General features: G+C 47.7%; 1 protein-coding gene and 1 pseudogene across 4 annotated transcripts in view; both read left to right on the forward strand.

Moving 5' to 3' along the window:
* The first annotated feature begins 4,974 nt into the window (after positions 1 to 4,974).
* Positions 4,975 to 14,801, forward strand: part of AK4 (adenylate kinase 4) — an 84,800-nt gene continuing 74,973 nt past the window's right edge. Inside the window, exons 1-2 of one of the 4 annotated variants that reach the window (XM_030812959.1) lie at positions 4,975 to 5,085; positions 5,697 to 5,971. In XM_030812959.1, the coding sequence (XP_030668819.1) occupies positions 5,827 to 5,971 (145 nt within the window). In that variant the 5' untranslated portion in view covers positions 4,975 to 5,085; positions 5,697 to 5,826. The other 3 variants (XM_030812960.1, XM_030812961.1, XM_030812962.1) reach the window with 3 other exon arrangements.
* On the forward strand, positions 11,956 to 12,299 carry LOC115835157 (annotated as a pseudogene).

The raw sequence follows: 14,801 nt of genomic DNA on the forward strand, positions 1-14,801 counted from the left end.
GGTAAACAAACTCTCCAACACTCATCCCACCCTGCTTGGCTCTGTTATTTTTTTTGTTTTTTGTTTTTGTTGTTTTTTATTTAGACAAAGATTAAGCTCAGAAAATCAATAGGTGGTAGATTCCAGCTGGTATTTGGTACCTTATTTGATTTTTCTTGTATTTATTTCAGTGTATCCTTTTACTTATGGTTAGTGAGTTATTATTATATACAATTTCTTTCTCAAATTTATTTATTTATTTATTTATTTTTGAGACAGAGTCTCACTTTGCCACCCAGGCTAGAGTGTAGTGGCGCGATCTTGGCTCACTGCAACCTCCGCCTCTTGGGTTTAAGGGATTCTCCTGCCTCAGCCTCCTGAGCAGCTGGGATTACAGGCGTGCGCCACCATGCCCAGCTAATTTTTGTATTTTTAATAGAGATAGGGTTTCACCATGTTGGCCAGGCTGGTTTTAAACCCTGGACCTCCGTCTGCCTCGGCCTCTCAAAATGCTGGGATTACAGGCATGAACCATTGCACTCAGCCTCAAATCAATTATTTAAACAAACTCAGTCAATATAAAAAATGTATTTAAAAAATGATAAACAAATAACAGCCAAGGTGGTACAAGGTTATGGCAAAACTGGAAAAATAGTGTGGAAATAACTGAAGTTTAGAAGAACAAGAGCACTGTGCTCAGAATGAGGAAATCTGATTTGAGGTCTGGCTCCCTTTGTACTGTCATCCCAGGCAGGCAATGCTGCATGATACTGAGTGCGTTACGAGGGATAGAGACTTGCCAACATTAATGCATTATTACAAAGCGTATATGTTTGAGTACAGAAACCTCAGACTTCATAGTGTTAGAGGGGAGACAAAAACATAAATAGTTGTGTAATAACTCAAAGACTGTGATAAGTATTACGAATGGGTTAAAAACCCTAGACAAAGGAAATGGGAAGAAGTTACCTGAGTGTACGTATATGATAAGAATGGCTATCATTAGGCTGGGCGCGGTGGCTCACGCCTGTAATCCCAGCACTTTGGGAGGCCGAGGCGGGCAGATCACGAGGTTAGGAGATCGAGACCATCCTAGCTAACACGGTGAAACCCCGTCTCTACTAAAAAAATACAAAAAATTAGCCGGGCGTGGTGGCGGGCGCCTGTAGTCCCAGCTACTCAAGAGGCTGAGGCAGGAGAATGGCGTGAACCCAGGAGGCGGAGCTTGCAGTGAGCCGAGATTGTGCCACTGTACTCCAGCCTGGGCGACAGAGCAAGACTCTGTCTCAAAAAAAAAAAAAAAAAAAAAGAATGGCTATCATTTACTGAGTCTCTTTCAAGCGCCAGGGAACTGACTAGGTGCTTTGCTGTATTATCTGATTTATTTCTCACAACTCAGGAACTGAGTTTAGAGAGGCTAAATAATCGACCCATGATTAATACTGGTGATGATGATGTTTACGACTGAATACTTACTGCATGCCCAGCCCTGTACTCAGTCCTTTATATACAGGATCTCCATTTAAGCTTCACCACAAGACTTTGAGGTATTATTTTCTTTTTGCAGATAAACTAAGGCTCACAGAGATCATGAAATTTGCAGTTAGTGAATGGTGCTTTTGCAATTTGATCTCAGGTGTGTTGGACTCCAAAGTCTGTTTCTTCATCTTCTGCTTCACTTCCAAATCAGCAGCAGCTGAGCTGAGGGACCTTGAGATGGCCGTGCACTGGGATGGTCCATTGAGGGCTCTTTTGTGAAATGTGAGGTTCCAATCTTGGTTTCTCTAATGTGTGTGATAACTCTTTGTTTCATAATTCATACTCCTAAAAGCATAAAGTCCTAGAATCATGTGGGTGGTTAGCACTGTTCCATGACACTATAAGGTGATGTTGGTAAAGACATTTCAAAAGTAGGCAAAAGAACTAGGTGGTAGGGTAAGGTAGGGCTATAGGATAGCTAGTCCGTGTGGGCTAAAAGCCATACTTCCTGTGGAAAGTTACAGTCAATTCTTTTTTTTTTTTTTGAGACGGAGTCTCGCTCTGTCGCCCAGGCTGGAGTGCAGTAGCACAATCTCGGCTCACTGCAAGCTCCGCCTCCCGGGTTCACGTCATTCTCCTGCCTCAGCCTCTCGGAGTAGCTGGGACTACAGGCGCCCGCCACCACGCCCGGCTAATTTTTTTTTGTATTTTTAATAGAGACGGGGTTTCACCATGGTCTCGATCTCCTGACCTTGTGATCCGCCAGCCTCGGCCTCCCAAAGTGCTGGGATTACAAGCGTGAGCCACCGTGCCCGGCCAGTTACAGTCAATTCTTAATAGATATGAAGGAATCTTCAGGTTGTACTAAATCCAACCTCCTCATTTTACAAAGTAAAGAGGTTAAGGGCCAAAGGTCATACATTGGCAGAGGAATCAGGACACCACACATCTTGTGTCTCAATGCTCTGTTCACTATGGCAGTGGTTTTCTTTTTTTTTTTTTTTTTTTTTTTGAGACTGAGTCTCGCTCTGTCCCCTAGGCTGGAGTGCAGTGGCACGATCTCGGCTCACTGCAAGCTCCGCCTCCCGGGTTCACGCCATTCTCCTGCCTCAGCCTCTCCAAGTAGCTGGGACTACAGGCGCCCGCCACCACGCCCGGCTAATTTTTTGTATTTTTTAGTAGAGACAGGGTTTCACCGTGGTCTCGATCTCCTGACCTTGTGATCCGCCCGCCTCGGCCTCCCAAAGCGCTGGGATTACAAGCGTGAGCCACGGCGCCCGGCCAATGGCAGTGGTTTTCAAGGTGTGGTCTCCAGATCAGCAAACTCAGCATCACCTGGGAACTTGATGGAAATGCCCACCTTCCATCCACTGAATCAGATTCTGTGTGTCAGGCCTCTAGCCCAAGCTAAGCCATCATATCCCCTGTGACCTGCATGTATACATCCAGACGGCCTGAAGCAACTGAAGATCCACAGAAGTGAAAATAGCCTTAACTGATGACATTCCACCACCGTGATTTGTTTCTGCCCCACCCTAACTGATCAATGTACTTTGTAATTCTCCTTACCCTTGAGAATGTACTTTGTGAGATCCACCCCCTGCCCACAAAACACTGCTCCTAACTCCACCGCCTATCCGAAAATCTATAAGAACTAATGATAATCCCACCACCCTTTCCTGACTCTCTTTTCGGATTCAGCCCGCCTGCACCCAGGAGAAATGAACAGCCTTATTGCTCACACAAAGCTTCTTTGGTGGTCTCTTCACACGGACGCGTGTGGCACTGTGCAGGGGGAGCTCAGCAATATGTTTCAACATGCCTTCCAGGTGATTCTGATGCATGCTCACTTCTCAGAGCCACTCCAAAGAAGTATCTGCTACATATTATACACATATGCCCCCACCCCCAGACCCCCAAGTTTTTCTTCCCCTTTGTTCCCAGAAAAGGTTTGAAGGGGTTCAGTATCAGGTCTACAGCACACTGAGATTTATTTATTGATTTATTTATCATTTATTTGAGACAGAGTCTCGCCCTGTTGCCCAGGCTGGAGTGCAGTGGCGTGATCCCAGCTCACTGCAACCTCCACCTCCCAGGTTCAAGTGATTCTCTTGCCTCAGCCTCTGGAGTAGTTGGGATTACAGGCGTGCACCACCACACCTGGCTAATCATTCTATTTTTGGTAGAGACGGAGTTTCACCATGTTACACAGGCTGGTCTCATACTCCTGGCCTCAAGTGATCCATCTGCCTCGGCCTCCCAAAGTGCTGGGATTACGGGTGTGAGCCACAGCGCCCGGCCACACTGAGACATTTCAGAGGGAGATCAGTCTATGGAACAAACGCTGGCCTGGGGTTGGTGGCCTGGGTGTGCTGTCTGGCCAATTTTGTGCGTGGAGTAAGCAGTGGGGAGAGGCGCTGGGTGTCAGGAAACTATGCCAGGCCCTGCCCTCCACCAACCCCAATCAAAGAGCAGTCAGGAACTGAGAGGGGGTTCTTCTCCACACCATCCCACTACTTGTGTCCCTCACCTTCTCTGAGCCCTGGGTATTGGCGCTGGGAACTCTGCAACAGATTTCCTGAAAGGCAGGTGGCCTATGGAAGGAAGGCAAAGGAGGGGGCCTGCAGAATGCAAAGGTGTACGGAAGGCATCTCTGCGCCCCTGCTGAAGATTTTTCACTTTATCCTGAAGGGAAGACAATATCTGAGGCCGGGAAATAATAGAAATTGATTTTCACTTTATCAATATTCCTGGCAACTGCACAGAAAATGGAGTGGCACAGAAACTGGAGTCTTATGGGCAGTTATCCCACTAGTTGGGGTGGGAAATTAAAGGCTGTGTGTAAGGTGGGCACACATCTAACAGAATGTGGATTGGGATATGCAGGCGAGGTGGAGTGGGGGAAGACAGACTCCACTAGGACTTGGTGAGTTATAGGCGCAGCACCAACATAATGCGCATGGAAGTCCTGGAATCATTTACCAAGAAGGTCCTGAGCACAGGTGAGGGACATCCCCTTCTTCCCTGTTCCCCAAGGCGCCTAGGCTTTGGAGTCAGTCAGTCTTGGGTTCCAGCCTCCCGCTAGGACGCAATTTCTTGAGAGCAGGATTTGATCTGTTGTTCACGGCTAGTTCCTAAGCGCCTAGAATAGTTTCTGGCACACAGTAGGCACTCAATAAACATTTGCTGAATGAATCATGAATGAATGGTCACACTCCATTCCTCGGCTGTAAACACAATGAAATCACCTAGCCGCGAACTTGGCGCACAGTAGGCGCTCAACAAGTTGTATTTTTCCCTTCCCTTGCAGTATAGACCGCGGTCCCCAGGCGACCGCGAAAGAAAAAAAGGGGTTTCTCTACCTCGCGTGGTCTGCACCTCGCTTCGCCCCCGCAGCCCTCGCTGGGTCGCAGGGAGCACGTGGGCCAGGCAGGCTGGGTGGGAGTGAAGTGGAGGGAAGGGGAGGGGAGGGGGCGGCGGCCAGCGGCTCGCGGAGCCGGTCTCCCGAGCTTACGTAAGGCGCGAGTCCCGCGCGGCCGGCCGGGGCTCCGCGACTGGGCGGGCGGAGGCGGCGCCGCCCTGCAGGATCCGGGCTGGAAGCCTCTCGGAGTGCTGCCTCCAGCCAAGGTGTGTGTTTATTTGATTGCTTTTGGTGGCGAGGCGCGGGGCTCGGGCTCGTCGCGCGCCCCACGGCCGGGGAGCGCATCCGCCAACCCCGGGCGGAGGTGGGCCCCTCCGAGCGCGCGCGGGCGGCGGGCAGCGGCGGCAGCTGAGACTCCGGGGGATGTGACAGCCGCCGGGGAGGGGGCGAGACGCAGACCACACGTTGCCCACGTGCGAGGACCCGGCAGGGGCTCAGCCCCTAGGCCGCCCGGTGCGTGGGGCGGCGGGGGCTGGCTTTGAGTCATCCCCCTTGTGCCAGCTTCCCCGGCTCGGCGGAGACTGGCTTGGGGATGTCCGGCCGCCCGGCCCACTTCTCGGACGCGGCGTGGGGAGCGAGCTGGAGGAAAGGATGAAGGTGGGACTGGCCGGGCCGACCTCTGACCCCTGGAGGCCGAGTCGGCAGGGCGGGGCACGGCGCGCTCCAGCAGCTCTGCGTGGGGGCGAGGAGGTGGAGGAGGGCGAGGAGGTGGAGGAGGGCGGGGAGGTGTAGCGTGGCGCTCACTCCGCCTGCGACTCGGTCCCGGCGCTGGGCTGAGGGGAGGGGTTGTCTTAAAAGTCTCTCCTTCCCCCTGTAGGGGCGGCCGGCGAGTCCCAGTGAGAGCGGAGGGTGCCAGAGGTAGGGGGCCGAGAAACAAAGTTCCCGGGGCTCCCTCCGGGGCCGCGGTCGGGGCTGCGCGTTTGACCGTCCCCCTCCTCTCGAAGGCAATGGCTTCCAAACTCCTGCGCGCGGTCATCCTCGGGCCGCCCGGCTCGGGCAAGGGCACCGTGTGTCAGAGGATCGCCGAGAACTTTGGCCTCCAGCATCTCTCCAGCGGCCACTTCTTGCGGGAGAACATCAAGGCCAACACCGGTGAGGGGCTGCGGGGACGAGGGCCGGGGGCGAGCCGCGCTGGGCTGGGGTGAGGCCCTGGAGGGACTGGGGCTCCCCGATCGCGGCGCCCTTCCCCCGCCCGCGTGTGGTCTTGCAGGCTCGTACGTGCCGGGGCGCATGCAGCTGGCGGCCGCGCGGCTTAACCGCGCCCGGGGAGGAGGCCGAGGCTCCAGGGGCGGCCGGTGGGAGGTGCCCGCGGCTCCTCTCTCCACCGCTCCTCTTGCCGCGAGGAAAAGCCCGAGCCACCCGGCCAAGGGAACGAGAACTAGGCAGGGAAAACCCGGAGCTTCCGTCTCACGCTGCCCTCCTTAAGGCAGAGCCGCCCTCGTACCCCTTAGCCCCGGCCCCCTCCCCCGAGTCCCTAGAGAGCCGCGCGCCCCCTCCCGCGGGAGCCCAGAGGCGGAGCGCCGCCCACCTGTGGCAGTCGGGCGGGGCCGCGCGCCGGGGAACCTGTGGCGCCGGGGGGCTCGCAGCCTCGCGCCTCTCCAGCCCCTCCACGCAGCCTCGGGCCTCGGGGCAGAGCCCTCGGTGGCTTTGAAAGGCCTGTCTGTTCGCTGTCGCCTTCTAAGGTAAACCCTTCCCCAGCAACTCCCCCTCCTCCCAAAGCCGCCGGGCCTGGCCGTCAGGAGACTCGGAGGAGACTCGTTGTGATAAATTACATTTTGAATGCAGCTTTCCTGGAAATGGTTTCTTGAGCAGCCTCCCTTGGCATGAGGTGCCTCCTTTGGCTGGCGTGGTGAACTTGGGGATCTGTAGATCGCCTGATTTCTTAGTCTGACGGGGTTGAGTGCGTCCCTTTCCCCTTCTCCTCCCACTCCACGTTCACACCAGTTCCAAAAGAATTGGCGTTAAAAGGCGAGAGGTAGCGGTTGTGCTGCTGCGAAGCTCTTAACCCTTCTGGGATGGAGATGCTGGTAATTAGCAACTCCTTTATGAAAAGTTGTTCTTCCCAGCAGGGGTCCTTTACTGTCGCTGTACTTCTCAAGGGTGTCCGGGCTGGTTATTGCCCATCATGGACTAATTATCCGGGGATCTGCATTTCAGAAGCACAGAGTGGTTTGAAAAGGAAGGTGGAGGACAGTACCGGAAAACAAAAGGAAAGCTTAAAAGCAAGGAATTAAGAAGTATCTCCGGAGTTTTATTCCTTATCTCTTAAGCAGGTTGAAAAAGCGGACTTTTACAGGAAACTCTTCCCCCATCCCCATATCTCAAAAGGAAGAATTATGTGTACCAGATTGCACTTGAGTTTTCTGTTGTGGGTATTGTTACCTCAAGTGCGCCTATTTTGATTTTAATACATTCAAATGCATTTTATTCTTGGAATGCTGGGGTTTCAGGAGAGAGTGGCCTGAGAGGGAAGGCTGGCACTCATCCTAAGGGTTTGGTGTTTAGGTTGGGCTTCTTCATGGTAGGAGCATGGAGTCAGTGAAGGAAGACAGTGAGAAGAGATGAGCCCGTTCCATAATTCTCTGTACCTGACTAGGTGACTTGTTTCCTTCTATGAGCCCGTTCCATAATTCTCTGTACCTGACTAGGTGACTTGTTTCCTTCTATGAGCCCGTTCCATAATTCTCTGTACCTGACTAGGTGACTTGTTTCCTTCTATGAGCCCGTTCCATAATTCTCTGTACCTGACTAGGTGACTTGTCTCCTTCTGGAATGAAGGGCTTCACACTGTCCATCCTGGGACTGGACTCATAACCCTTTCCATTTTTAAAGAGAGTGTGATGGGAATAGCTTATTTCTGCACTTTCTTAGGGGCTTTGAAAATTTTCCATTTGCTCTTTTCCTTTGTTCTCTCTCTCTCTCTTTTTTATTTCAACTTTCCTGTGTTCTAAATTTTAGTTTTCATTCTCTTTCGAATGCGTTCATTTCCTCCCCAGTGATCCTCCCTGGAGTGAGAAGTGACTGAAATGTTTAGATTTTCTTTTTTCTGTTGGGAATCAAGCAGCTTTTTGCATGAGCCAATGAAAAAAAAAACTTTATCAAAGAAATAAGAAAAATAAAGGACAGCAATTTGTTTTGAAAGTGGCTTGTTTCTAGTGAACTTTCGGGTTATCGGATTATTTTTCCCTCTCAGAAGGTCTGAGAATCTTATAGGCTTACTGCCTGGTAAATAAAACATTCCATTCCACGGTATTTATTTTTCTGTCTGTTACCTGCTGTTTGCTTTTAGCTGATTTCCTGGTGGGAAGCACAACCACTTCTTCTGTATGTACCCTTTATAATGGAAGGTTTGAAGGAGACGATGAAGCACAACAAAAACCCAGGAAATAGAACCGTGTAGGAATTTGAATTGGAAAGTAGCTCCGGCCATCTGCTCCAGCCTGGATTTGGGCACACTCTTGTCTGCATGGCTTTCCTCCTCCTGCAGCCTGGTGAAAAGCTGCTCTTTCAGGAAAGGGCCATTCTGATGTCATTGCTTCTTGGAAGTCTTCCCTTACCTGCTCTGGCAGAATTCATCTCTTTCCTCTGCACATAACTTTTTTTTTTTTTTGAGACGAGTCTGTTCTGTCACCCAGGCCGGAGTGCAGTGGCGCTATCTCGGCTCGCTGCAACCTCCGCCTCCCGGGTTCAAGCGATTCTCTTGCTTCAGCTTCCCAAGTAGCTGGGATTACAGGCGTCTGCCACCAGGCCCGGCTAATTTTTGTATTTTTCGTAGAGATAGGGTTTCACCATCCCTACGAAGGTTTGAGGCCAGGCTGGTCGCGAACTCGGGACCTTAGATGATCCACCCGTCTTGGCCTCCCAAAGTGCTGGGATTACAAATGTGAGCCACTGCACCTGGCCTCCTCTGCACATGTCTTATTGATTCTAACGTTGCAGTCACATATCATGCAGTGTAAAAATGCCTGTCTCACACCCAGTAAGATATCTGCTGAGTGGCTGCTGTGCGTCAATGTTCTAGGTGCTGGGGGCAATAGCATTATTTAAGATAATCTTGTGCCTCTTTTATTTTATCATTATTTATAGATATGGGGTTTTGCTTTAGTGCCCAGGCTGGTCTCAAACTCTTGGCTCAGTCTCCCAAAATGTTGGGATTACAGGTGTGAGCCACTGCACCTGACCCATTCTTGGGCCTTTTGTTCTTTCTGCCTGTACCATTGTACAATTTCCACTCTGAAACTTGGAGGACAGGGATCAGGCGAAGTACCTAATGTATAAAAGGAGCTTACCAAGTCTGTGTTAAAGGCCTGGGTCGCAAATTCTAGACAGTATATCTTAGTCCAGAAGTCAAGCAACCTATAGCATAGAGTCCATTTTGTTTAATTAGCTCTGATTTATGGTAAAAGTTTGTACTTAATATGGATCTGAGATTAGCTTCATGATAGCTGTCACCCATTGGCCCTTTCTACACTGCCTAGAGTGGTACAGGCTGAGGCTTATCAGATACCTCATTTGAAGAGTCACCCCCATATCTTTGGCTCAGATTTTCTTTAGCACACTGCAAGAGTAAATAGAAGGGAGAGTTCTCTTAGATTGCCAGGAGTTGGGTCTTACCCTCTGTTATAAGGAATATTAGCTTTTCTCTGTGTGTGTATGGGTATGCACATGTACGTATGAGTATACACACGCACACACACACAGGGACTGGCACTCTATTGAGTGAGTCCTATTACAAATTCTGATCAAATTCTGATATTTAATGATAGATTCTTTTATTGGGTCATATCTAAAGGATATGCAAATCCTGTTTTAAAGGTTGGAGATAGTGGTATTTTTTAAAACCACATTATACTGGATCTACTATCTCAGGTGCAGGAAAACTGGCACATCTCCATTTGGAAGCATCTTGGACTTAATTGAGATAAAAGATGTTAAGGAACAAACCTGTTTCTGCGCGCTCTCTCTCTCTCTCTCTATATATATATTTTTTTTTTTGTTGTTTTTTTTTTTTTTTTTTTTTTTTTTGAGACGGAGTCTCACACTGTCACCCAGGCTGGAGCGCAGTGGCACAGTCTTGGCTCACTGCAAACTCCGCCTCCCAGGTTCAAGCGATTCTTCTGCCTCAGCCTCCAGAGTAGCTGGGACTACAGGCACACACCACCATGCGTGGCTATTTTTGTATTTTTAGTGGAGATGGGTTTCACCATATTGGCCAGGCTGGTCTTGAACTCCTGACCTCGTGATCTGCCTGCCTCGGCCTCCCAAAGTGCTGGGATTACAGGCGTGAGCCACCACACCTGGCCTCTGCTCTCAGTATTAACTGCGGCTCTTGCTGGAGTTTTGCTGATGGGGCTAGCATTTCAAGTTAGTCTATGGGCCCAGCCTCTTTTTGAAAAGATGGCCTAGTTCAGAGGGCTCAGGGTTTTTTTTGGTGCTCATTAAGTATAAATGTGTGTCTTATGTAAGAGGGAAAACTTCCGAGAACTGGAAGATAGAAACATTGTATTGGAGAGACTTGGGAGCCAGAGTTCAACAATGTATCTAAAACAGGTTTCAATAGTTATCCTTTTTATAGATCATACAGAGTCTTGGCTTATTACAGGGTTTCTAGAGTATATTCTATTCCATGTCCCCCCCAGCTTGGTGAGACTCAGGATGTAGCACAGGTCAAGCAAGAGTCTGACTGGTTTTGAGACCTCTCCAGTCCAAAGGTCCACTCCATATCCACTTATTATTATTGCTTTTTTGGTTTCTTTGAGGATTTTCACACATATTTGAAGAACACTATTTGTGACTTGAATAAGGCATTCCATGACAGTATGTCTGCCTTAGCCACATGTACATCTGAATCTTTGCACATTCTTCCAGTGGGATTTTTTTTTCTTCTTCTTTTTGAGACATAGTTTCACTCTGTGACCTAGGCTAGAGTGCAGTGGCATGAACATGGCTCACTGTGGCCTTGACTTCCCGGGCTCAAGTGATTGTCTTACCTTAGCCCCTTAAGTAGCTGGGGCTACAGGCATGCGCCACCATGCCCGGATAATTTCATATTTTTTTGTAGAGATAGGGTTTCTATGTGTTGCCCAGGCTGGTCTTGAACCCCTTAGTTCAGGCAATCTGCCTGCCTCGGCCTCCCAAAATGGTGAGATTACAGGTGTGAGCCACCATGCCTGGCCAGGATCATTTTTTAGAAGTAGTTTTTTTCTGATCAAAATCATGCCTTGTACAAAATTTAGAGAATGTAAAATGGTAGAAGAAATGAAAGCAGCAAGTAAAAGTTACCTTAATTCCTTAAGGGTAATTTAAATAAATTAAAGGTGACTGTCTTAGGTTGTGTGATTAGGGAAGGCCTCTCCAGGAGGTGAATGTCCTTATTCATACCGTAAACAATGAGCTTGTGATGATTAGGAACAGAGTGTTCCAGGAAGAAGGAACAGCAAGTGCAAAGGCCCTAAGGTGGGAATTAGCATAGCGTGTCTGAAGAACACAAAGAAGTGGCAGTATGTTTGGAGCCTAGCAAGTAGAAGGGATGTGGAAATAGGTCAGGTCAGAGAGACGAGCAGGTGCCAGATCAGGTAGAGCCTGGGGGATCCTGGTAAGGATTGGATTTTATTCCAAGGGCACTGGAAAGTCAAGGAAGGGTTTTACATAGGACAATGACATGAAAAGATTTACTTTCTAAAAGTTGATCTTTTGCCTGCTGTGTGGAGAGGTGACTCAGGTGAGCAAGAGGGAGACCAGTATGGATGAGGAGAGTGGCCTGTGGTTTGAACTTGTTGGTGGCAAAGGAGGAGAGAAATAAAGGAGGATATGTATGAAGGCAGAGCTGACTGGACATAATGAATTGGTTGTGAGAGGTGATGGAGAGAAAGAAGTCTACAATGAATCCTAGGATTTTGCCCCGAGTGCCTGCCTGGGTGAATGTGCTATAGAGTTGAATGAACTAGAATGTGTCTAACCAATCTTTTGTGGAACATTTGGGTTATTTGCATACTTTGCTGATTAGGAATGCCCTTGGAAGAGCACATGCGTGGGCTAGCTCCTTCCTTTTACCTTGTTGCACTCCTGAGAGCAAGATGGGTCACCAGCAGCTGTACTGGAGCCACTTTTGAAAATTCAGCCAGGGTTCTCGCTCTTGTCGCGTCTGTTCAAACTGGCGCTGTCTGATCCAGAAATATGGCCTCAATACGTGCTGCCAGTGTTTCCATCAGTACACGAACGATATCAGTTTTATTAAGTTGGACTAAATGATCTTCCTTCAAAGGATTATCCATGGCATCTACCCAATAAAAAACCATGATAGTTCTTTGTACGTAAAATAAACATTTAAACAAACGAAGAATGTTCTTACAAATGTCATTGTGTACAAATCACTGGACAAATGTACTTTCTTTGGGATAGGTTTCTAGGAATAAAACTACTGGCCAAAATAGAACTTAAATCATAGAGGGAATTTTTTTTTTTTTTTAAGACGTCTTGCTCTTGTCACCCAGGCTGGAGTGCAGTGGCGCGATTTTGGCTCACTGCAACCTCTGCCTCCTGGGTTCAAGCAATTCTCCTGACTCAGCCTCCCAAGTAGCTGGGATTACAGGCACCCACCACCATGCCCAGCTAATTTTTGTATTTTTAGCAGAGGCAGGGCTTCACCATGTTGGCCAGGCTGGTCTTGAACTCCTGGCCTAGGTGATCCACCTGCCTCGGCCTCCCGAAGTGCTGGGATTACAGGTGTGAGCCACCACACCCGGCTGACATAGGGAGAGTTTTAAACATAGCTTACAAATATTCGCTCCAGTTCTTGGTAGTTTATAGGTGCTACTTTATTTGTGTACTTTTTGGCTTAATAAATGTTTAATTTAGGCCAGGAGTTTGAGACCAGCCTGGCCAACATGGTGAAACTCTGTCTCTACTAAAAATACAAAAATTAGCTGGGCTTGGTGGCGTGTGCCTATAGTCCCAGCTACTTGAGAGGCTGAGGCAGGACAATCGCTTGAATCCAGGAGGCGGAGGTTGCAGTGAGCTGAGATTGCGCCACTGTACTCCAGCCTGGGTGGCAGAGCAAGACTCTGTCTCAAAAAGTAAATAAAAAAATAAAATGAAAAATATTTTATTTAGGTATGGATATATGTAGCATATATATAAACTGATTTTCTGATTATAGAAATAATATGTATAAGTTAGCAAAAGTTTAGAAAGATGAAAACAATCACTTGTAACTTACCAACTGGAAGGAAAAGTTATTGCTAATACTTTTTTTTTTTTTTAGATGGAGTCTCGCTCTGTCGCCTAGGCCAGAGTGCAGTGGCATGTTCTCAGCTCTTGGCTCACTGCAACCTCCACCTCCCGAGTTCAAGTGATTCTTCTGCCTCAGCCTCCCAAGTAGCTGGGATTATAGGCACTTGCTACCATGCCTGGCTTAATTTTTTGTATTTTTAGTAGAAACGGGGTTTCACCATATTGCCAGGCTGGTCTCGAACTCCTGACCTCAAGTGATCTGCCCGCCTTGGCTTCCCAAAGTGCTGGGATTACAGGCATGAGCCACCATCCACAGTGCTAATACTTTTATATACAGCGTATCCTTCTAGACTTTTTCAGGAACACACACACACACACACACACACACACACACACACACACACACACACACATTTTGAGTTACATTATTATTGCATCGTATTATAGTATTACTGTTTTGAAAATTGCTTGCTTTAACAATCTATCATCTAATATTTTCCAATTCTGTTAAATACTGTTTTTTAATGTGAGTTAAATACTCATGTACAATTCCAGTGTTCAAATATAATTTGTTATTCCATTTTTAATTTTGAAAAGGTAATACAGGTACATGCAGATGGTAAAATTTTCAAATAATACACTGGGAATAGAGTGGAAAGTTTCATGCCTATCCCTGACTCTTGGTTCCCCAGTTTCTCTCCACAGGGGCATCTGCTTTTAACTTTTTTTGGATGTGCATCCAAAGATTTTGTCATATATCTATAGCATTTATGTGTGTATAGCAGTGCCTCTTTTTTTTTAATGTACACATTTGTTCTTTGTATTGAACTTAAGAAAAACTTAGCAGTAAAGCTTAGATAGTGGTTTCCATCAGCATGTATCAGTTTACTTTATTCTTTTAAAAAGATGTCTGCATTATCTTTTATTGTACAGATATAGCATAGTGTATTTAGCCTTTCTCTTACGTTTTGGCCTCAGGTCCTTTTTAACACATTTGAAAATCGAGAACCAAAGAAGCTTTGTTTATGTGGGTTATACATATAGATGTTAAATGGATTTGAAATTAAAATTGAGAAAATTTGCCGGGCGCGATGGCTCATGCCTGTAATCCCAGCACTTTGGGAGGCCGAGGCAGGCGGATCATGAGGTCAGGAGTTTGAGAACAGCCTGACCAACATGGTGAAACCCTGTCTCTACTAAAAATACAAAAATTAGCTGGGCGTGGTGGCGCGTGCCTGTGATCCCAGCTACTCCTGAGGCTGAGATTTGCTTGAGAATTGCTTGAACCCAGGAGGCGGAGGTTGCAGGGAGCCAAGATTGCGCCACCGCACTCCAGCCTGGATGACAGGGCGAGACTGTGTCTCAAAAAAAAAAAAAAATTGAGAAAATTTAAAAATATTAATTCATCAAAAATAACAATAATCCACTGTATGTTAACAGATTTCTATGAAAATTAACTATTTTCCAAAATGAAATCTAATGAGAAAAGTACTGTTGCTTTTGCACATTTGCAAATCTTTCTGGCCTAATAGAAGAAAACTATTCTCATATCTGGTTCTTCATTCAGTCTTTGGTGCTATGTTGTTTTGGTTAAAGTATTTGAAGAACATCTGGCTTTATACACATGTAATTAAAGGGGAACTCATGGACCCTTGAAAAGTTCTCATGGACTCACAGGAGTCCTGGGACC

The sequence above is a fragment of the Nomascus leucogenys genome, chromosome 5 (genome assembly GCF_006542625.1).
Source record: "Nomascus leucogenys isolate Asia chromosome 5, Asia_NLE_v1, whole genome shotgun sequence".
Taxonomy (NCBI): domain Eukaryota; kingdom Metazoa; phylum Chordata; class Mammalia; order Primates; family Hylobatidae; genus Nomascus; species Nomascus leucogenys.